This window comes from Pan paniscus, chromosome 9 (genome assembly GCF_029289425.2).
Source record: "Pan paniscus chromosome 9, NHGRI_mPanPan1-v2.0_pri, whole genome shotgun sequence".
NCBI lineage: Eukaryota > Metazoa > Chordata > Mammalia > Primates > Hominidae > Pan > Pan paniscus.
In genome coordinates this window covers 66,947,253-66,970,862 of record NC_073258.2, presented here as the reverse complement: position 1 = coordinate 66,970,862, position 23,610 = coordinate 66,947,253, and the positions used below count along the sequence as shown (strand labels likewise).

General features: G+C 46.1%; 2 protein-coding genes and 1 pseudogene across 7 annotated transcripts in view; 1 reads left to right on the top strand and 2 right to left on the bottom strand.

Moving 5' to 3' along the window:
* Positions 1–5,385: 5,385 nt before the first annotated feature.
* On the bottom strand, positions 5,386–14,290 carry LOC100988770 (keratin, type II cytoskeletal 8-like; annotated as a pseudogene).
* A 2,441-nt stretch (positions 14,291–16,731) lies between these two features.
* RNASEH2C (ribonuclease H2 subunit C) lies at positions 16,732–23,530 on the top strand. Of its 2 annotated transcripts, XM_003828640.6 has the most exons (4): positions 16,981–20,614; positions 20,784–20,959; positions 21,037–21,156; positions 21,392–23,530. In XM_003828640.6, exons 1-4 carry the CDS (start codon positions 20,443–20,445, stop codon positions 21,416–21,418), a joined length of 495 nt encoding a protein of 164 aa, XP_003828688.1. In that variant the 5' UTR covers positions 16,981–20,442; the 3' UTR covers positions 21,419–23,530. The 2 variants fall into 2 exon arrangements, with proteins under 2 accessions (XP_063464646.1, XP_003828688.1); XM_063608576.1 differs by having other exon boundaries at positions 16,732–20,614; positions 21,037–23,530.
* KAT5 (lysine acetyltransferase 5) overlaps positions 21,597–23,610 on the bottom strand; it is a 31,758-nt gene continuing 29,744 nt past the window's right edge. For all 5 annotated transcript variants that reach the window (XM_055094524.2, XM_003828639.6, XM_008954073.5 and 2 more), the window contains 3 exons: positions 22,455–22,614; positions 22,247–22,328; positions 21,597–22,154 (listed from right to left, as the gene is read on the bottom strand). In XM_055094524.2, coding sequence (XP_054950499.1) covers positions 22,020–22,154; positions 22,247–22,328; positions 22,455–22,614 — 377 coding nt within the window. In that variant the 3' untranslated portion in view covers positions 21,597–22,019. The remainder of the gene's footprint in view (positions 22,155–22,246; positions 22,329–22,454; positions 22,615–23,610) is intronic.

Genomic DNA, 23,610 nt, shown 5'->3' with positions numbered 1-23,610 from the left:
AGCCAAAGGCTCTTTTAAGAGCCATTACCTTTCCTGGCAGGCAGTGGAGCCAAGTAGGCAGGTGAGCAGCCACAGAGCCACTGCCTTGTGTGGGACCCACCACTCTGACCAGCAGATCACTGGCCTGTGCGCCAGTACCCCCCATGGTAGCTGAGCCTGTTCAAGCTGAGGAAACTTGGGGAGGAGCCCTTAACCCAGGCCCCAGGTTGGAGACTGACTAGTCCATTTTGGCTCCTGCAGATGGGTGACTGTCCCCTCTGCCCCTTGATATTGAGTAATCCAGGAAATAAGGCTTTGGGCTAGATTGTCATTTCAAAGTCACCCATGGCATACCTGACCAACTACATCCTTGTCACTCCTTCTCTCGGTCCTTTCCCTAACATCTTTTCATTTTTCCATTGCCATTTCATTTATTTTTTATTTTAAATATTTTTCTTTTTCTTTTTATTTATGTATTCATTGTTTGAGATGGAGTCTCACTCTGTATCCAAGCTGGACTGCAGTGGCATGATCTTGGCTCACTGCAACCTCCACCTCCTGGGCTCAAGCGATCCTCCCACCTCAGCCTCCTGAGTAGCTGGGACCACAGGTGCATGCCACCACACTTGGTTAATTTTTTGTATTTTTGGTAGAGACAGGGTTTCACCATGTTGCCCAGGCTTGTCTCGAACTCCTGAGCTCAAGCAATCCACCTGCCTCAGCCTCCCAAAGTGCAAAGATCACAGGCATGAGCCACCATGCCCAGCCTTTTGTTTTATTTTAATTTTTTCTCTGAAATGTATGTTTCATTTGTAGTTTTTGCTTTAGTTCCCTGATAAACTGTATTTGGGCAGTTGTTTAAGGCAGAACACTTGTCTTTGAGAGGTCCCCTGTTGTGTTGACCCTGGGACACCAGAGTCATGTTGTTCTGTGGCCCCAACCAGGCCTTTGAGGTTCACTGCTGGCTGCCCCCTGGGCACTCCAAGGGTTTTGGCATTGGTACTGTCTCTCAGGATTGTGGGATAGAGGCCCACCCTAGGGGAATCTCGGTCTTGCCTTTTCTTGTTTTCTGCCTTAAAGTTAAAGTTATTTTCTGTAACAGCATTTTCTTTTCTTGTCACTTCATTTACACTTTTCCTTCTACATTTTGCTTGATAAAAATACTTTATTTGTCGTACTTCATCCACTGGAAAATGCCTATAATCCACTTTCATAATGCCTTGCTTATACCTCTGCAGGAAGTGAGAATCTAAAAGGGAAAAATAATGAGAGCCCAGTTGTTTTCCCTCTCACTAGACTTAGGAAAACCTCTGGCCAGGCGCAGTGGCTCACGCCTGTAATCCCAACACTTTGGGAGGCCGAGGCGGGTGGATTACTTGAGGTCAGGAGTTCGAGACCAGCCTGACCAACATGGTGAAATTCCATCTCTAGTAAAAAAATACAAAATTAGCCAGGCATGGTGGTGCACGCCTGTAATCCCAGCTACTCAGGAGGCTGAGGCAGGAGAACTGCTTGAATCTGGGAAACGGAGGTGGCAGTGAGCCAAGATTGTGCCATTGCACTACAGCCTGGGCAACAAGAGCGAAACTCCATCTCAAAAAAAAAAAAAAAAAAGAAAAGAAAAGAAAAGAAGAAAGAAAAAGAAAAGAAAAACTTCTATGTCCAGTATAAATCCTTGTTAGACATGGAGACAATGATGAACATCCCAGAAGACTTACCACTAGGGTGTCTTTTAGGCTGTTGGAGCAAATTCAAATTCAACCTAAAGAAAAAGAAACTCATTTTCTATTGTAGCACCACTTGGGTCCAAAACAAATTAGAAAACCAAGAGATTTGGCCTAATATATAGATTTGGTTCTATATATTGTGACGCTATTTTACAATTGGACTTATTCTATATAAAATAAGGAAAATGGGAGGAGGTCCTTTATGTACAGGCTTTTATGGTCCTTTATTGGCTCATATTACTCCCAGGAACCCGGAAGCCATGCCTAAGGGTTTCCCTCCTAGCTGTTCCCACTAGAAGGCCTACATCTTTCCTGGAGTCTCCTCAGTCCCCCAATTCTGAGGAAGTCCACCCCAAGTTTATCAGGCACCCTTATCCAACTAGCCCCAGCCCATATTCCTCACTTCCCAAGGTAGTAAGCCCAACCAGTACCACCAGGAGTGGGGCCCCATATTAGCCTCTAAAATAAAACTTGTGTCCATTGTAGGAGGTAACTGATGGAAATGGGGTGATACTTAGAATACATGTTCCATTTTCTATGTCAGATTTGGCTTTATGCAAAAAATTTGGCCAGTTTTCAGAAAACCTAGAAAAGTTTATGGAAGAATTTGTTGGCAATTTTTTAAATTTAACTTGCCATGACTTGCAAGTATTGCTGTCTCCCTGCTGTGCCATGCTGGAAAAAAAAGTGGAGGAAAAAGTGTGTAGTTAAGCCAGCCAATTATGACAAAGTTAGAGAAATAACTCAGGGAAAAGATGAAAATCCCACTCTGTTTCAAAGTTGTTTGGTTGAGGCACTCAGGAAATATACTAACGCAGACCCAGACTCCCCAGAAAGGCAAACTCTTCTGGGTATGCATTTTATTACTCAAGTTGCCCCTGACATTAGGAGGAAGCTACAAAAAGCAACAATGGAAGCTCAAACCCCTATGAGCCAATATTTAAACTTGGCCTTTAGAATTTACAACAATAGGGACACGGAAAAAGAGTTGAAAAAAAAAGACAAAAGAAATAGCTCTAGCCCAGGCAACATGATGAAACTCTGTCTCTACTAAAAATACAAAAAATTCGCTGTGCATGGTGGTGTATGCCTGTGGTCCTAGATACTGAGGAGGCTGAGGTGGGAGAATCACCTGAGCCCAGGAGGTTGAGGCTGCAGTAAGCTGAGATAATGCACTGCAACTCCAGCCTGGGCAACTGGAGTGAGACCCTGTCTCAAAAAAGAAAAGAAATAGCCAAAAAGTGCAATTGTTAGCTGTTACTTTAAGTCCCCTGCCACCTTAGAATGACCTATCCTGAGAAAGTGTCACAAGATCACCATCTGGGATGCCCAGATGAGAGCCCCCAACTCACTGGCTCCTGGTCCAGAATCAATGTGCCTACTATAAGCAAAAGGACCATTCACAATGAGAATGTCCTAACCATCCCCAGCAAACGAGGGAAAAAGCTCCCCGTCAATATTAGAACTAACCTTCTTCCATATGTCCCAATGAGCCACCTTGCTCAAGTAAATTTACTCAGATTCCTGGACCCTTGACCCAATGGACAGCTTTTTGCAGTGGAAGACAAGTGGCCACCAGAACATTTTTCTTTGGTGTCTCCACTGCTAGATGCTCTGGTAGCTCAAGGACTCTGAGACCTCCCCTTGAGCAACACGGTTTACCACCTCCCTTCCTTATTTGATGCTATGGGATCCCTTCTCTGCCTCTTCCTGTCTTCCCTACGTATCTGGGCAAACAAAATGTATTGAGATAGACAGGTCCCAATTTTATAAGTAACTTGGATCCATCTGTCTTGTGTAGGTCACTTCATTTGTGTGATGTGTGTTGTGTTTAGCATACTATCAAATTGGCTTATAAATAAAAGAGAATTCATAAATTAAAAAATAAGACTAGTCTAAATTTATTAGTTTGAAGGGAATGTTATGTCTTCTAAAATTTAACTTTAAGATTTTTACCTAGATGAACCTCTGATGTTTGTAGCCTTTAGAATGGTTAGGATGGCTTTTAAACAATGAGCTTATGTATAGTTGAAAATCTTAAAGTTGTGAAATAGTTCTCATCTATAGAGTGCCAATGTCTGATGAGCAGTTCAGAATTTCTTGCTCTTTAGATTTATATAAAATAAGCCAAAGAAAGTGTGTTTTTTATTGGGAAAAATAATAATTTTTGTCTAATTTGGAAGTTATTAAAAGAGAGGTTCAAAATATGAAGGAACCAGTAAGTAGAAAAGAGAGATATGAAGAAAGTTATGGATAGATGTACTTTTTGCAAGGAAGAATACAAAGAAGGATACAAGGAAGGATATAAAGAAGGATACAAGGAAGGATACAAAGTTATTTTATATGAGGAGGGATCTTGTGTAGTAAATTCTTATCCTAGAGTAAAATGATTAGTTCTTTAAGGAAGGGGTCCTATAGGACAAGTCAGAAAGTCCAAGCATGTTGTAGATGGTCCATGTGGGTCATGATGGGGTTTGTGAAGGGGAATTTTGTGTATGATTAAGCTTAAGCTGACTATGACTAAAGGAAAACTGTGGTAGACTTTCTAGAGAATGGTCTATATATTGGCAACAGGTTTTCTTAAGGTATTGATTTGCTAAATTACAGGAAGTTTTGCTTTTAATAATCTACCTGGTTTATTTTAAAATGTCTTGGATTCATGTCTCAGAGATTCAACTGTTGTTGTGTCTCACTACTTTCAATTCTTTCTCCCTTTAAGAAGGCCTGGGATGATGGCTCTTTCCATCAACCTTTTCATCAACATTGTGACTTTTTTTCCTCTGGTTCTGACTATTGGGCCCTGGTACTAAAATGTTTTGTCTTAGAGGTCTGCGAAAACAGTGTTTTCCCCGAATATAGCTTGATTCAATGCTGGTTTTTTTTTTTTTACATATAACCTTATTATTGGCATTTAGTTTTTGACTCTTATATTGCTTTAAAAGATTTTAAGGGCAAATGAGTGCCTGCTCACCTCCATTTCCTTCTGACCTAGGATGTTTAATTGGCTATAAGTCTTTTGACTCTAAGTCCCTTAGCCAAAGGGAATTCCAAAGAAGCCTTCAAAAAAAAAGAAGTCAGACCATGACAGGAAACAGCGGGCCAAACATGCCTCACTGTGCCACCCCTTAGAATTTAGGCTAGGCACAAAGGCCCTTCAAAAATTATAAAAACAAAGTACTTCCCTTTCCCACATAGGAAAGAAATAGCTCCTCTGTTCAACCTGAACACCTAGTCTTACAAAAAACTTTTTGTTAAAAAGGATCCCCAGAGGATCAATTACAACCCAAATGGAAGAGCCCCTATCAGGTATTGTTAAGTACCTTCCCTGCTGTTAAACTTCAGGGAATCACTAGTTGGGTTCACCTGTCCAAGATTAAATCTGTTTCCTATGAATCCCTGACGGCATAAGAGGAGGACACCATGATTTACACTTGTGAGCTCCTATAAGACTTAAAGCTGTTGTTTCACAAACACAAAGATAAAAAACATGATGCCATGGGCATAGATGCATTAATTTTCTCATCCTCCAAATTATAATTTTCCTGTTGACCTCCTACTTAAGTTTATGTCTTCTAGATTCCACATAAAGATGATGCTGGCACAAGGTTTCAACCCATCCCGTCTTATGACCTGAAAAATGAAAATATCCTGTTGGACCCCTTAGATCAGGTATCCAGAGATTACCAGAGGCTAGGGGCATGGGAGAGCGGGAAATGGGAAGATATTGCTCAAAAGGTACAAAGTTTCAGTTAGACAGGTATATTAGAGTTCTCTAAAGGGACAGAACTAATAGGATAGATGTATATATGAAGGGGAGTTTATTGAGGAGTATTGATTCACATGATCACAAGGTGAAGTCCCACAATAGGCTGTCTGCAAGCTGAGGATCAGGGAAGCCAGTCCAAGACCCAAAACCTCAAAAGTAGGGAAGCCAACAGTGCAGCCATCAGTCTGTGAACAAAGGCCCGAGAGCTGCAAACCACTGGTGTAAGTCCAAGAGTCCAAAAGCTGAAGAACTTGGAGTCTGATGTTCGAGGGCAGGAAACATCCAGCAAGGGAGAAAGATGAAAGCCGGAAGGCTCAGCAAGTCAAGTCCTTCCATGTTCTTCTGCCTGTTTTAATCTAGCTGTGCTGGCAGCTGATTAGATGGTGCCACGCCAGACTAAGGGTGGGTCTGCTTCTCCCAGTCCACTGACTCAAATGTTAATCTCCTTTGGCAACACCCTCACAGACACACCCAGGAACAATACTTTGCATTCTACAACATTTTTATATTACTGTATTGTATTAGAGATGGGGTCTTACTCTGCCACCCAGGCTGGAGTGTAGTGGCACAATCATGGCTCACTGTAGTCTTGAACTCCTGGGCTCAAGTGATCCTCCTGCATCAGCCTCTCCAGTAGCTGGAGCTACAGGTGTGCATCACCACACCTGACTAATTTTTTTTGGGGGGGTAGAGATGGGGTCTCACTATGTTGCCCAGGCTGGTCTGAAACTATTGGCCTCAAGAAATCCTCTCACAGCTGGGCGCAGTGGCTCACACCTATAATCCCAGCACTTTGGGAGGCCAAGGTGGGTGGATCATGAGGTCAAGAGATTGAGACCATCCTGGCCAACATGGTGAAACCCCGTCTCTATTAAAAATACAAAAATTAGCTGGGTGTGGTGGCACGTGCCTATAGTCCCAGCTACTCAGGAAACTGAGGCAGGAGACTCGCTTGAACCCAGGAGGTGGAGGTTGCAGTGAGCCAAGATCACGCCACTGCACTCCAGCCTGGCAACAGAGCAAGACTCCATCTCAAAAAAAAAAAAAGAAAAAGAAATCCTCTCATGTTAGCCTCCCAAAGCACTGGGATTACAGTCATGAGCCACTGCAGCTAGCTATGAGGTAGACAGTTTTAGATCTTGCATATAAGTGAGATCATGTGGTATTTGTCTCTCTGTGCCTGGCTTATTTCACTGAACATAATGTTCTCCAGGTTAATCCCTGTTGTGGCAAATAATAGAATTTCCTTTTTTTTTTTTTTTTTTTGACACAGTTTCACTCTGCCTCCCAAGCTGGAGTGCAGTGGTATGGTCTTGGCTCACTGCAACGTCTACCTCCTGGTTCAAGTGATTCTCGTGCCTCAACCTCCTGAGTAGCTGGGATTACAGGTGCGCACCACCATGCCCAACTAATTTTTGTATTTTTAGTACAGACAGAGTTTCACCAAGTTGGCCAGGCTGGTCTCAAACTCCTGACCTCAAGTGATCTGCCCACCTCGGCTTCCCAAAGTGCTGGGATTATAGGCATGAGCCACCGCGTCCAGCCAGAATTCCCTTTTTACGAAAAAAAAAAAAAAAGGATGACTAGTATTCTGTTTTTTATATACACCACACTTTCCTCATTCTTTCATCCACCAGTGGACACATAGGTTGATTCCATATCTTGGCTATTGTGAATAATGCTGTGATGAATATGAGATTGTAGATGTCTCTTCAACATATTCATTTCAGTTCCTTTAAATATATACCCAACAACGGGATTGCTGGATCATATGGTAGTTCTATTTTGAGTTTTTTAGGAACCTTCATACTCTTTTATATAAGGGCTGCACTAATTTACATTTCTACCAACAGTGTACAAGAGTGCCCTTCTCTCCACATCCTTGCCATCACTTTTTCTTTCATCTTTTTATTTTTTTATTTTCTTATTTTTATTTATTTGTTTGTTTTTTTGAGACGCAGTTTCACCCTGTCGCCCAGGCTGGAGTGCAGTAGTGAGATCTCCGCTCACTTCAACCTCCGCCTCCCGGGTTCAAGTGATTCTCCTGCGTTAGCCTCCCAAGTAGCTGGGACTACAGGTGTGCATCACCATGCCAGGCTAATTTTTTTTTTTTTAATTTTTAGTAGAGATGGGTTTTCACCATGTTGGTCAGGCTGGTCTAGAACTCCTGACCTCAGGTGATCTGCTTGCCTTGGCCTCCCAGAATGCTAGGATTATAGGCATGAGCCACCGTGCCCAGCCTCATCTTTTTAATAATAGCCATTCTAACACATATGAGGTGATATCTCATTGTGGTTTGCATTTCCCTAATGATTAGTCACGTTGAGCATTTTTTCATATACCTTTGGCCATTCATATGTATTTTGAGAAATGTCTGTTCAGGTCCTTTGCCCATTAATTCACTGGGTTATTTGTTTTCTTGCCATTGAGTTGTTTGAGTTATATATTTTGGATATCAACTGCTTATCAGATATATGGTTTGCAAATATTTTCTCCCATTCTGTTTTTGTCTCCACTCTGTTAATTGATTCCTTTGCTGCCCAGAGGCTTTTTAGTTTGATACCATCCCATTTGTCTATTTTTGCTTTTGTTGCCTGTGCTTTCAGGGTCATTTTCAAAAATTCATTGCTCAGACCAATGTCATGGATCTTTTCCTCTATGTTTTTTCTAGTAGTTTTACAGTTTGTTTTATATTTAAGTCTTTAATCCATTTTGAGTTGATTTTTGTATATAGTGTAAGATAAGAGTCTAGTTTCATCTTCTGCATTCTCAATACCATTTATTGAAGAGAGTATCCTTTTCAAATTGTATATTCTTGGCATCTTTGTCAAAAATCAATTTGCCATAAATGTATGGGTTTATTTTGGGGGCATTATATCCTGTTCCATGTGTTGATATATCTTTTTTTTAATGGCAGTACCATGCTATTTTGATTACAGTAACTTTATAATATATTTTGAAATCAGGGAGTATGATGCCTCCAGATTTGTTATTTTGCTCAAGATTGCTTTGACTGTTTGGGGTCTTTTGTGGTTCCATGTGGACTTGGATTGATTTTTCTTTTGAGGATTGTTTTTTCTTTTTTATAAAAAAAGACTTTGGAATTTTGATAAGGATTGCATTGATTCTGTGGATTTGGGTAGTTTGGTTACTATGGACATTTTAACAATACTAATTATTCCAATCCATGAACATGGGATATCTTTGCATTTATATGTGTTTCCTTCCATTTCTTTTTTTTTTTTTTTTTTGAGATGGAGTTTCACTCTGTTACCCAGGCTGGAGTGCAGCGGCACGATCTCAGCTCACTGCAACCTCCACCTCCTGAGTTCAAGTGATTCTTCTGCCTCAGCCTCCTGAGTAGCCAGGACCACACGCATGTGCCACCACGCCCGGCTACTTTTTGTATTTTTAGTAGAGACAGGGTTTCAGCATATTAGAAAGGCTGGTCTCTAACTTCTGACCTCGTGATCCGCCCACCTGGCCCTTGCAAAGTGTTGGGATTACAGGCATGAGCCACCGTGCCCAGCCTCCTTCCATTTCTTTCATCAGTGTTTTATAGTTTTCGGTATACAGACCCTTCCCCTTCTAACAGCAAAAGCATTTGACAAAATTCAACACCTTTTCATGATAAAAATAAACACTCAACAAACTAGAAATAGAAGTATACACCCTCACCATAATAAAAAGCCATATATTAAACACCCACAGTGAACACCATACTCAATGGTGAAACATTGAAAACATTTCCTCTAATATCAGGAACAAAGCAAGGATGCTTGCTTTCACTATTTCCATTCAACATAGCACTGAACATTCTAGCCAGAGCAATTAGGCAAGAAAAAGAAATAAAAGGCATCCACACTGGAAAGGAAGAAGTAAAATCATCTCTGTTCACTGATTATATTGATCCTTTGTTTTTTAGTTGGGGTCTTACTCTATTACCCAGGCTAGAGTGCAGTGGCACAATCATGGCTCACTGCATTCTTAAACTCCTGGCCTCATGTGATTCTCCCACCCCAGCCTCCCAATTTGCTATGATTACTGTTATAAGCCACCAGGCTCAGGCCTGATATGATCTTTTATGCAGAAAATTCTAAAGGTTCCACACATCAAAAAAAAAAAACTGTTAGAATTAATACATGATTTCAACAAAGTAGCACATACAACGTAAACACATAAAAAGTCACATTTCTATGTGCTACAATCTGAAAAGGAAATTTAAAAACAATTCCATTTACAATGCATTAAAAAGAATTAAATATTGGCCGGGTGCGGTAGCTTATGCCTGTAATCCCAGCACTTTGGGAGGCTGAGGCGGGTGGATCACCTGAGGTCAGGAGTTCAAGACCAGCCTGGCCAACATGGCAAAACCCTGTCTCTACTAAAAATACAAAAATTAGCCAGGCATGGTGGCAGGCGCCTGTGATCCCAGCTACTCGGGAGAATGAGGCAGGAGAATCGCTTGAACCCAGGAGGCGGAGGTTGCAGTGAGCCGAGATCGTGCCACTGCACTCCAGCCTGGGCGACAAGAGGGAAACTCCATCTCAAAAAATAAAATAAAATAAAATAAAATAAATCAAATAATAAAATAAAATAAAATATTTAGGAATTAACCAACAGGTAAACGACTTATACAATAGAAACTACAAAACATTGCTGAAAGAAATTAAAGAAGACATAAATTAATGGAAACACTTCCCATGTTTGTGGATTGGAAGAGTTAATATTGCTAAGATGTGAATACTACCCAAAGCAATCTACATATTCAATGCAATCCCTATCAAAGTCATGATGATGTTTTTCACTGACATTTCTTAAATAACCATCCTAAAATGTTTATGGTATCTCAAGGTGAGGCAGGGCAAATTCTTGGCTTCACTCAGGAAGGAATTCAAGAGCAAGCCGGGGGTAGAAGAAAACAGCTTTATTGAAGCAGTGGCAACGTCACAGCTCCGTGACTGCTCCTGCCATGCAGGGCTACCTCATAGGCAGTGTGCTGAGAGTAGCAGCCTAGGGGCACTTTTGCAGTTATATTTATACCCAGTCTTAATGGTATGCTAATTAAGGGGTCGGTTATTTTAAAATAGCTCAAAAATGGGCAGTAACTTTCAGGTGTTGCCATGGCAATGGTAAATAGTCATGGCGTTAGTGGGCATGTCTTATGGAAAGGTGCCTTCAGTGTCTCTTCCCAGTTTCTTTTCTTTTGAAATGGAGCCAGGCTGGAGTGCAGTGATGAAATCTCAGCTCACTGCAACCTCCGTCTCCCAGGTTCAAGTGATTCTCCTGTCTCAGCCTCCTGAGTATCTGGGACTACAGGCGCCCGCCACCACACCTGGCTAATTTTTGTATAATTTTTTATATTTTTAGTAGAGACGGTGTTTCACCATATTGGCCAGGCTGGTCTTGAACTCCTGGCCTCAAGTGATGTACCCGGCTCGGCCTCCCAAAGTGCTGGCATTACAGGCGTGAGCCACCACACACAGACTCTTCCCAGTTTCAACCAGTCTTCAACCTGGCCCAGAGTCGAGTCCCACCTGCCTCCTACCTCATTCTCCCCTCAGAGATCAGATACTCCTCCTTAATCTGAAAGGGGTTGCAAAAGGGTGGAGGTCCATATTCTGTAACTGCTCCCTGCTGAGTTTATGGGAATAGGCCCTGCATAGCACTAGAGGAGTAAAAATCTCCAGATACCTGACCTAAGGCGGCCCAAAGGCAGGATGCTTTCATTCTCTAGGTCAGAAGATGGATGGGTTAGAAACCTTGTGCCAGCATTGTCTTTACCTGGAACTGTTGTAAACTAGAAGACACAAACTTTATTAAGAGGTTAAACAAGCAGGCCGGGAGTGGTGGCTCATGCCTATAATTCCAGCACTTTGGGAGGCCGAGGTGGGCAGATCACCTGAGGTCAGGAGTTCGAGACCAGCCCATGGTGAAACAACATGGTGAAACCCCATCTCTACTAATAATTCAAAAATTAGCCAGGTGTGGTGGCTCACAACTGTAATCCCAGCTACTCGGGAGGCTGAGGCAGGAGAATCGTTTGAACCCAGGAGGGGGAGGTTGCAGTGAGCTGAGATCGTGCCATTGCACTCTAGCCTGGGCAACAAAGAGCAAAACTCCATCTCAAAAAAAAAGGTTAAAAAAGCAAGGGCCAAAGATTAGTAATAACAAGACAGCTATCAAAGGTCCTAGGAGAGGTAAGAACCAAGTGAGACTTGGGAGGGCTTTTTTTTTTTTTTTTTTTTTGAGATGAAGTCTTGCTCTTGTTGCCCAGGCTGGAGTTCAATGGCACGATCTCAGCTCATTGCAACCTCTGCCTCCCGGGTTCAAGCAATTCTCCTGCCTCAGCCTCCCAAGTAGCTGGGATTACAGGCGCCCGCCACCACGTATGTCTAATTTTTGTATTTTTAGTAGACACAGGGATTCACCATGTTGGCCAGGCTGGTCTCGAACTCCTGACTTCAGGCAATTCACCTGCCTCGGCCTCCCAAGTGCTGGGATTACAGACATGAGCCACTGTGCCCGGCCGGGAGGGCATTTTTGATAATCGAGCAGATATAGCTGGAGTCAGTGACCCAGCATCTATGTGACCAGATAGATTGCTGATAGATCGTGTGAATGTTAATCTCAACCTGTCCAGGTTTTATTCATAACTGCACAGCCTCCACCTTGTTCATCTAGTAAATAATCCAATGCTAGTCTCTTATCAAGAACTACATTTGCCAAAGAGTCTAGGAATCCCTGAATTCCTTTTAATGCCTGACCTGTGTTGGTGGCTAATGATTCCAGGGTTTTAGTCAGTTCTTTAGGGCCAACTCATGGTAGGCGAAGCCACCCCAGGGGGCCACTAGTTCTAATGCCACTCCAGTTCCTGTCAGAATTAATCCTATTGATCATTCATTTCTGGTATTCCTCGGTCTTACAGGGTTTTATATGGTGACCCCCGGAAGGCCAAAGGGTGGCCAACATACACTCACCCCTGTTCCAAGTTTTTGATATACAAAGGAAAGCTACTCCTAAAAGAACAGGAGGTCCTCTGGGGAGTTAGGAGTGGTTATGGGATGTGACTTCTTCCCACTTATGACCACAAATGAAAACGAACCCATTTGGGGTGCCATAGAGGCCCTGTGAGGTGTGATGCCTATCTTTAGCCACTAAGTTGGGTCTGTGGAGATACAAGATATCTCCCCCCATTCCAACGGGGAGGACCAAACAACCCTGGTAGGGTTTTCTGGGTTTTGTTTGTTTTTTGCTTTTTGACAGTTGGCAGAGCTAGCTGAGGCTTTATCTTGAAAAAACAAAACAAAACAGTGGAATTGTTTTGTGATGGAGGCATGGGCAAGGGAGTTACCCCACACAAGTGGGCTGTGGAGGAGGGCTGAGCCTCAAGTGGGTCTCCTGTTCCCTGCGCTTTCCTGCACAGCAGCCTCCCCCACAAGCTCTGGGGCAGCTGCAGGAGGGGGTAGGCTGGGAGGGACTGCCATAGTTGTTCGCTTGGGCAGGACATCAGAGGACTCGGACACCAGCTTCCCAACCATGGTCCTGGAGGAGCTGGTGCGGCTGAAGGAGCTGAAATCCCTGCCAGAGTCAAGGCTGGGGCCCAGGCCGTAGCTGAGGCCAGGGCTTGTGAGGCCCCGGGAGGCCGAGCTCAGCTGTCTACTTAAGCAGCTGCGGCGCCAGGTCCTGCTTGGCCGGCGCCAGGTCCTGCTTGGCCTGCTACAGGGCAGCCTCCAGCTCCACCAGCTCCCCACGCTGCTCAGCATCCGCGATGGCCTCTGAGGCCCTCAATCTCAGCATGGATCCCGCTGATGTTGCAGATCATCTCAGAGTTCTCCATCTTCCTGCGACGCAGGTCATCCCCGTGCTTCCCAGCCAGTGTCTGCAACTCCTCATCCTTGACCTGGTGCAGACTCTTAGCCTTGCCTGGCCGCAGTGGGCGATCTCCTCGTACTGGGCGTTGATCTCCGCGATGATGCCATCCACGTCCAGGGAGCGGCTGTTGTCCATGGACAGCACCACAGACATGTCCGAGATCTGGGACTGCAGCTTCCAGATCTCCTCTTCACACAGCTCTCTGGGGAAGTTGATCTTGTCAGTCAGCCCTTCCAGGTGAGACTCCAGCACTGCCTTGTTCATGTAAGCTCCATCCACATCCTTCTCGATGAAGGCAAATTCATTCCCCATCTCTGTCCGCTCGTTGATCTCATCCTGGTACTTATCGTTGAAGTCTTCCAGCAGCCCCTGCGTGTTGCCAAGCTCTGCCTCCAGCTTCAGCTTCTCCTGGCCCAGTGTCCAGCTGCTGCCCAAGGCTGTGGATGTGGCTCTCATACACGCTGTCCATGTTGCTCCCAGCTGTCTTCTGCTGCTGCAGGATGCCCCACTTAGTCTCCAGCATTTGTTCTGCTGCTCCAGGAACTGCACCTTGTCGATGAAGGAGGCAAACTTGTTGAGGGTCTTGATCTGCTCCTTCTCCTGGGTATGCACAGCCTGGATATTGGGGTCCAGGTCCAGCTTAAGGGGGCTCAGCAGACTCTGGTTCACCATGATGGCTGTGTCGCCCACCCCCACCCCATACCACTGCCCCACCATAGCCACCACCCAGACTCATGCTGGTGCCTAGGCCACTCCAGAAGCTGCTGCTGCTGCCCACTTGGGAGACGCTCAAGGAGCTGATGTGGGCACCGGGACCGCTGGTGTAGGAGTGGCTGCTGAAAGCCCAGGGGCCAGAGATGGATGCCTTGTAGGGCTTCTGGGTCACCGTGATGGACACGATGGAGGCAGGAGTGGAGGTAGGCAGGCCGAACCAGATGTAGATTCAAGGATGGAGAAGCTTCCTCTAGGTCAGCCCTTGTTTTCCAGAAGGGGGCGGTAATCTCACCTTCCCAGATTAGGCAGTTGTTTTTTTCTCTGTATGTTCTGATCTGGGAGAAGGCACTGTATATGGTCTCCTTGCTCACAAGTGGAATCTTATTTATCTTGCTGTGGCCTTGGGAACTTGGCAACTAGAGTTGGGTCACAGCATTGTGGGGAAACTTCCACTTTTGTGTCATTAACACAACAGTGGTTACAAAAGATAGAATCATTAGTGCCCTGGAGATCTAGATACATGCCTTGACAGAATCATGAGTGCCCTAGAGATCTAGATACATGCCTTGATAGAATCATGAGTGCCCTGGAGATCTAGACACATGCCTTCCCAGGTCCAGGCAATAGTGGTGGGGGATTTCAGGTAGAATCCATCAAGTGCACGAGAGAAAGTTCCACCTAATGGTCGGGGTCTGGGTACTTTGAGATTGCTATGGATGGTGAAGAGGGCTAGGGAGTTAGCCAAGAGAGTTTTTGGATCGGCCAGAAGGTGAAATTCTCTATCCTGGGGATGTTGATGACAAATCCAGCAACCATGAAGATGATTTCCTAAAGCTATAATTTTTGAAATATTTACTATAAAGTTTTGTTCCCACTTACACAGGATAAGGTTAATTGGGAGAGCAAACAGGATTAACAGTGGCACATGGTATCCACTTGGGCCTTAGAGTGGCCTCTACACCCAACAAGGACAAGAGATGTTTCCTGGGAGGAGGTAGTTGCCCAAAGCGACAGAAAAGAAGTATTACAATCAGGAAGAAGAGAAAAATGTTCCCACCCACGGCGTCACGTTACCACTTATGGCTGAATATTGATTCTTTTAAACAGGTAGCAGAGGTCCTCCAAAGGTTCACAGATGTAGGTCGTGGTATCCTGCTTTTGTGCCTGTGACTCATAAGAAACAGGTTTAATCCTAGACAGGTGTACCCAACAAGTTATTCCCTGAAGCTTAGCAGCAGAGGGGATACTCAACAACACCTGATAGGGGCTCTGTCATTTCGGTTGTAATTGATCCTCGGGGGACTCTTTCTTTCCAAGTTTTTATTAAGACTAAGCCTCCTGGCTGGGCGCGGTGGCTCACGCCTGTAATCCCAGCACTTTGGGAGGCCAAGGCGGGCGGATCACGAGGTCAGGAGATCGAGACCATCCTGGCTAACACGGTGAAACCCCATCTCTACTAAGCACACAAAGAATTAGCCGGGCGTGGTGGCGGGCGCCTGTAGTCCCAGCTACTCGGGAGGCTGAGGCAGGAGAATTGCTTGAACCTGGGAGGCAGAGGTTGCAGTGAGCCGAGATCTCACCATTGCACTCCAACCTGGCTGACAGAGTGAGACTGCGTCTCAAAAATAAATAAATAAATATAAAAAAATCAGCCGGGCATGGTGGTGGGCGCCTGTAATCCCACCTACTCGGGAGGCTGAGCCAGGAGAATCAGGAGAATTGCTTGAGCCCAGGAGACGGAGGTTGCAGTGAGCCGAGATTGTGCCACTGCACTCCAGCCTGGCTGACAGAGCGGACTCTGTCTCAAAAAAAAAAAAAAAAAAAAAAAGGAGAGGAAAAAAATGCATATTTCCTAGCTTTGTCCACTGGAAATATCTAGAAACAAAGGCTAACTCAGTAGCAATGAATACATCTAGTATCAGATTGGATTACTAAATATCATTTCCCACTGAAGGGAACCAGCGATCTTTGGAGAGATGTATAATTCCAAGTCTGGGGCAGGAAATGTACAAGATGAGCCAGGAACATCTTGTGGTACTGGAAAACAAAGATATGTATAAAAGATCACTAGGGTCATATCGAAAGATTCAGGAGATAACTTGAAGAGGCTTCCACTGGCAGAAGATGGGGAAATTTGCACCTCAGTAAGAATAATAACCACAATTATGTGAAACATAAAAGTGTTAATCCATTATTTATTATTTTTATTTATATTTATTTATTTAATATTTATTTAACATTTTTAAAAGGTCACCATTGAAATATGCTAGGGCAACAAATCATTATTTTAAGAACTGGAAAATAAAAGGATTTTTTTTGAGATGCAGTCTCGCTCTGTCACCCAGGCTGGAGTGCAGTGGCTCGATCTCAGTTCACTGCAACCTCCACCTCCCGGGTTCAAGCAGTTCTCCTGCCTCAGCCTCCTGAGTAGCTGGGATTACAGGCATGCGCCACCACGCCCGGCTAATTTTTGTATTTTTTAGTAGAGACAAGGTTTCACCGTGTTGGCCAGGCTGGTCTAGAACTCCTGACCTCAAGTGATCCACCCACCTCAGCTTCCCAAAGTGCTGGGATTATGGGTGTGAGCCACTGTGCCCGGCCTAATTATTTTGTCTTTCTTATACTCACTGTACCAACAGGCAATCAAATGGCTGATGGGGAGAGTTTTTCTTTATAGACCTATTTCAGCTAGTAAATGAAGAAGAAATGAGAGGACTTAGAATATCAGTTTTAGGCTGGGCACCATGCCTCACGCCTGTGATCCCAGCACTTTGGGAGCCCAAGGGAGGGGAGCAGATCACTTGAGGTAAGGATTTGGAGACCAGCCTGGCCAACATGGTAAAACCCCATCTCTACTAAAAATACAAAAATTAGCCTGGCATGGTGGCATGCGCCTGTAATCCCAGCTACTCAGGAGGCCAAGGCAGGAGAATTGCTTGAACCCGGGAGACAGAGGTTGAGCTGAGTGAGCCAAGATCGCGCCACCGCGCTCCAGCCTGGGCTACCAGGTGAGACTCTGTCCCAAAAATATCTGTGTGTGTGTGTGCGTGCACACGCGTTTTAACCTCTAATGAATTAAAGGATCTAGGCAATGATCATCTATGGCTGCTAACCTCACAAAAAGAGGGAAAAACACAAAACCACCCATGAAGTAGTCTTGCCCTCTCCCCTCCCCAAAGAATCGAATTAAACTTCTAGATGTAATTACAGAAAATACAGGTATAGATTACCTTGACACTATAGGAATGCAATTACTAATATCCAGACTACAGGAAACTTGCAAAACCAAAAACATAAAAATAAAAAATAAGATCCAACATCTACTCCCAATTTTTAAAAGCTCTTAGTAGTACAGCTTTAATGAGACATATATAACAAGTCAAAGGCAGTTTCATGATTATTGGTGAAACAGCAGAAGCACTCCCGTGAAAGTTTCAGGAAAAAGACAATGTTGTCCTCTGATACCAGTAACATTTGAGAGACTGTTCTGCAAGTACTGGCCAAGGCAATTAGAAAAGAAAACAAATTACAAGGTGTAATGAAAACAAAACAAAAAAAAAAGAAGATGTAATGGTAAGGTAAAAATTGTCATTATTTGAAAGAGAGGTGACTAATTCTGGGGATCTTAAAATAAAATAAAAATCATTAGGGACAAAATAATTCAGTCGATATCTAGTTTAAAAATGGACATATAAAAATCAACAGGTTTGCTATAGACAAGGGGTCTGAAAACTATGGCCTGTGGTTCAAATCCAACCCCTTGTCTGTTTCTGCAAAGATTTACTGGAACACAACAACGCTCATTCATTTATGTATTGTCTATGGCTGCTTTCATGCTATAACGGTGAAGTTGAGTAGCTGCAACAGAAGCCATAAAGTCCACAAAACCTAAAATATTTACTATTTGACCCCTTACAGAAAAAGTTTGCCAACCCCTGCTATAGATTAAAAAGAAAATCAGTCAGAAAATAAAATGAAAAAAATAAAAGCCCCAATTTTGGTTTTTAGAGAAAGGGTCTCCCTCCGTAAACCCAGGCTGGTGTGCAGTGGTGCAATCGTGACTTGAACGGCAGCCTCAAACTCCTGGGCTTAAATGATCTTCCCACCTTAGCTTCTTGAGTAGCTGGGACTACAGGCACATGCCACTGTGCCCCACTCATGTTTAAAAAATTTTTTTTCTTTGTAGGAACGGAGTCTTGCTATGTTTCCCAGGCCGGTCTCAAACTCCTGGCTTCAAGCAATCCTCCCCCATATTGGCCTCCTAAAGCACTGGAATTACAGGTGTGAATCATCATGCCCAGCCCCTCAGTTCTTAATAGAAACAATTATTAATATAAGCTAGGAAGAAATAAACTTTACAATATGTATTAATAACTATTATATATGAACAAAACCTCACAACTGTACAGATATCCAAGGAGATGTGAATAAATTGAATTATGTCTTTCCTGATAGAAAACTAAAGCAAGCCTTTTTCTAAATTAATCTGCCACTCTAGTGAAAGAGCACCAGGAATACATCTGCAGTTGAACAAATTGGGTATATTACTCCTGCACTCTGGGGAATTTCAATAAGAGGGTGCTAGAAAGGACTTATAGGAGGATTTGTGCCCATGTTCAGTGATTTCAGTCAGGGTTTAGGGAAGCCAGGCTTCTCTCTGGCTTGGATGCTGCCAGAGGTGGGGGTATGTCTATGACGGACTGTCTTAATGAGTCTTGCCCAGAAGGAGAGAAGATTAGTTGGAGGCTAATGCTGTAATTGGTAAGGAAACAACAGTCACTCTCTTATGGGAGAAAGAGGGATGTTTCATGCCTTTTGTGGTTTGGACAGTGTTCACCTTTGCCAGCATTCAGATGTGACGATGGAGTGGTTCTGTTTCTGTCTTGCTCCCTCACGGTCACAGAATGACCTTGTCCGATGCTGATGTTCTCTGAAATTGTTTATATTCAACAGAATACCAAGGCCAGCTCCCAGATGTGCAGGGATGTATAAATTAAACGCAATTTAAATCTAAATTTCCAGTTTTGTGTTTGTTTTATGTGAGAACTTGAAAAAATATATCTAAGTTGGGTGTCTGAACAAATAAACATTAGAGAAGAGCTGAGAAACCAAAGAGAGAAAATTGTGAAATCTAAAAGACTGAAAAATGTTGATAAATTTGACTACAAAAAATTAGTCTTTGTCCTGGGTGCAGTGGCTCACGCCTGTAATTCCAGCGTGATTTGGGAGGCCAAGGCGGACAGATCACTTGAGTCCAGGAGTTCAAGACCAGCCTGGGCAACATGGCAAAACTCCGCCTCTACCAAAAATACAAAAATTAGCTGCGTGGTGGCGCAGGCCTGTGGTTCCAGCTACACAGGAGGCTGAGGCTGGGAGATGGATTAAGCGTGGGAGGTCGAGGCTGCAGTGAGCCAATCAAACCACTGCACTCCAGCCTAGGCGAGTGAGACCTTGTCTAAAAGACCAGACAAACAACAACAAAAATAAGTCCTTGTCCAGCAAAAATCACCTTTACACAGGTTTGCAAGACAGACCACAGATAAAACATTTTCAATGCATTTAAGAAAAGGGTTGATGTCCCTAATAAACTAAAAATGAATAACCTACCTACTAATCAATATAAAAAGAGTACTCTTCAGAATCGTTTTAGATTTTACAACGACATGTGCCATTAAAAACAATAAAAGAAAAAAACCCGGCTGGGCGCGGTGTCTCACGCCTGTAATCCAAGTACTTCAGAAGGCCGAGGCTGGAGGATTGCCTGAGGTCCGGAGTTCGAGACCAGCCTGGCCAACATGGCGAAACCCAGTCTCTACTAAAAATACAAAAATTAGGTGGGCGTGGTGGTGTGCGCCTGTAATCCCAGCTACTCCGGAGGCTGAGGCAGGAGAATCGCTTGAACCCGGGAGGCGGAGGTTTCAGTGAGCTGAGACCGTGCCTGGCACTCCAGCCTGGGCGACAAAACGAGACTCTGTCAAAAAAAATAATAATAAATAAGAAAAAGAAATAAAGAGGAAAGGAAGGGAAGGAAGGGGAGGAAAGGAAGGGAAGGAAGGGAAGGGAAGGGGGGAAGGAAGGGAAGGGAAGGGGGGAAGGAAGGGAGGCAGGGAGGAGGGGGAGGGGGGAGGGGGAGGGAGGGGGGAGAGGGGAGGGAGGAAGGAGAGGAGAGGGGAAGGAAGGAAGGAAAAAAACAAAACACAACTGGAAAACCCTAGGACTTGAACCCAGGGAAAGCGTTAGGGGGTAAGGGGACTACACTTCCCGTGAAGTTCCGCGGCGGCTTCCCGTGAGGCCCCGCGGAGGCTTCCTGAGAGGCCCTGCGCGCTTTCCGCGCCAGCTTCAGTGTCAGCTCGCGAGCCCTGGCGTCGCGTAGGAGGGAGGATGGAGAGCGGCGACGAAGCGGCCATCGAGAGGCACCGCGTCCACTTGCGCTCCGCCACATTGCGCGACGCCGTACCCGCCACACTGCATCTGCTGCCCTGCGAGGTTGCGGTAGACGGGCCCGCCCCGGTGGGGCGCTTCTTCACGCCCGCCATCCGCCAGGGCCCCGAGGGTGAGCGCTGCGGCCGGACTACGGCTCCCGGCAGCCCCCGCGCCGGCCTGCGCGCTTCTCATCGCCTGGGCTCCTGGGGATCGTGGTCCGTCCGGAGGTGGCGGGAGGGCAGCTCCGGGCTCGACCCAGCGTGGGTCCTGCCTGAGGCCCTTTGCGCCTCCCACTCCAGGACTCGAAGTGTCGTTTCGGGGCCGCTGTCTACGGGGAGAGGAGGTGGCGGTGCCGCCTGGCCTCGTGGGATACGTGATGGTGACGGAAGAGAAGGAGGTGTCGATGGGGAAGCCAGACCCCTTGCGGGATTCCGGGACTGACGACCAAGAGGAGGAGCCGCTGGAGCGGGACTTCGTGAGCAAAGGGATAGGGTTGAAAGGGGGTGCGGGCGGGAGCTGTAGTCCCGATGCTGAGCCAGGCCCCTTCCCCAGGACCGCTTCATTGGAGCCACTGCCAACTTCAGCCGCTTCACCCTGTGGGGTCTGGAGACCATCCCTGGCCCGGATGCCAAAGTGCGTGGGGCCTTAACTTGGCCCAGCCTTGCGGCAGCGGTGAGTAGACGAGGAGTTCCGTCTTGCCCCCGGGTGGATAGGCTGGGGAGCACAATTGCGCAGACGGAGCCCGGAGGATTCTACTGGGTAGTGTGTGGGAAGCGTAGCTCCCTGACCACTCTTCCTAGCATGTCTAGAAGCGGTTATTCTGAACAGCTGGGTCCTTCCTCGGGTATGGGGGCCAGCTTGCCGCCCTGTCTTACAAGTCCAACAGTAGAGGCGACTCCTGTTGCAGATTCACGCACAGGTGCCCGAGGACTGAGAACCAGAGCTTGAAATTCAAAGCTGCGATCCCTTCACAGCAGTAAACCAGCTCTTTGGAACCGATTCCATCACCCCAATAAAGGAGCTCTTCACAGCACCTGTGAGTCTGGGCGCCTTAGAGCCCCTAAGCCAGCATGGGCCCTTTCCCCCTCCCCCCCAAGAACTTTGCATGGCTCTGGCATATAGAAACAATTTATTGCCGGGGGCAATAGGGGTAAGAGAAGCCAGAAATTTTTGCAGCCAGCACCCACCCCACCCCCAACTTCTACTTTACAAAAGAAATTTTTACAATCACCAGCCCTCTGTACAGAGCTCCCCCATCCGGATCCCTTCTCACTGTACACAGCTGCCTGGCTCCCTCTGGTCCCTGCTTCAGAGCAGGCCTGGGCCTGTGGCCAGCTGACCTTGGAGTTGGTCTGAGCCCAGAGCTCGCCTTGGTGCTGGGCACCAGTGGGCCCCTGCCAGGCCTGTCTTCTCCTTTTTGAGCTGTCCTCAGCCCCATCTCCCTTAGAGTGCTTTGTGGGAGCTGCAGTGGGGGCGGGGTGGGCTATCAGCCCCAGTCCTGCTGCCGTCTTGGCACTGCAGTGGGCAGTGTCTGGTCACCACTTCCCCCTCTTGCTCCAGTCCTTGGGAGTGAAGTGCAGACACTTGGAGTCGATCCGCAGGAGCCGCTTGAGCATGGCCCGCTCATGGCCATCCACGATGTCCTCTGACAGTGTGAGGATGTACTGGCCCTGGGCAGAGGAGATGGGTTCAGCAGGTGGTCAGCCCACAGAGGACTGCACTCTGCATCCCACACACCTGTCTCCCCTGCCTGCCTCCCTACCTTGTAGTAGTTGATGAGATTGAGGTACTGCAGAGTGGAGATGACATCCTCCTTCTTGATGCTGGTGATTTCACTAATCTCACTGTGGGAGAGCACAGGTCAGGTTCCCTGAGGACCTTTATCTGTCCCCAGGAGCCCTGAGAGAGAGAGAAAGCCCAGAACAGACAAGCCATGCCATGCACCCCCAGGTAGACAGCACCAGGCTCACTTGATGGTGATCTGTGGCCTCTCCCCGCTCTCCGACTTCAGCCCCATCAGGATCTCCAGGATGGTCTGGGACCAGTAGCTTCGATAGGATAGGAGGCCAAGGTCTGAGAGGGGCTTCTCAGGGGTCCCTGTTTTCCCTTCCACTTTGGAGAGTTCATAGCCTAAAGCAATGGAGCAGGAGAGGGTGAGTAAGAGGTCACAGATGAACATAAGCAACATTTAAAAACACAGGTTGCCAAGGCAGGCTGCCTAGTTCCTATCATGGCCCTGCCACTTGGCAGTTCTATGCCCTCCACTTCTCTGTGCCTCAGTTCCCTCAGGAAGAACTGAGTATTCACTCTTCCGGTGCGCTGAGCACAGTGGAGGGCATGAGGGCACTGAGAGGAGCAGCTGCAGTCAACCATGAGGGTGATCAGAGGCCAGTGAAGGCTTATGGGCGGGGGATGCAGAGAAAATGGCTCATGGGAAGAAGGGGCCTCCGATTTTCCTTTGCCATCCCGGGCTCTGTGTCTAGCCATGTAAGGAAGTGGAGACAGATTCCTGTCTCTAATCCAGACCTGAGAATGCTTGAATTCTCAAAGTCCTCCTAGCTGGGACCTTGGGAGTGTCACCTGCTGTAAGACCTGAGTGGCCTGACTGGGTGGTTGTGAGGATGCAAGGAGAAAAGGTGCACCAAGGTGCTTCCTAAGTCGGGGAGACCATTCCTGGGAGCCAGGTGACTGACCCCCACCATGGCTCTTTCCCTCCAACTCGTGCTGATAGCTGGCCGCTGGGAGGCCGTCCCCAGTGAGATCCTCAGACCCTGCACAGCCCTGAGTGGCTTCACATCTCTTGGTCAGTGTCTTCATTCTCCCCAGTCAGGGACCTGGGATGTTTGTTACTTCTAGAAGCCCTTCCTCACCCTCATAATGGACCTTAGCCCCTTGCTGGTCCCACTCACATCCGTCTCCATTGCTGTCTGAGCTCCAAGACTGAGTTTCTTCAAGCATCCACTTGTGCTACCAGGCTGAGAAGTTCTGAGGATGTGACCCCATCTGGGCATCATTTAACCAATAAAATTTCTCAAATGGACCATAACCTTGATCAGGTAAAGCCTCTGTGTCTTCACCAGGTCAACAGCTAGAACTTCCTCCTTGTTTCTCAGGTCAGAGCTTGGT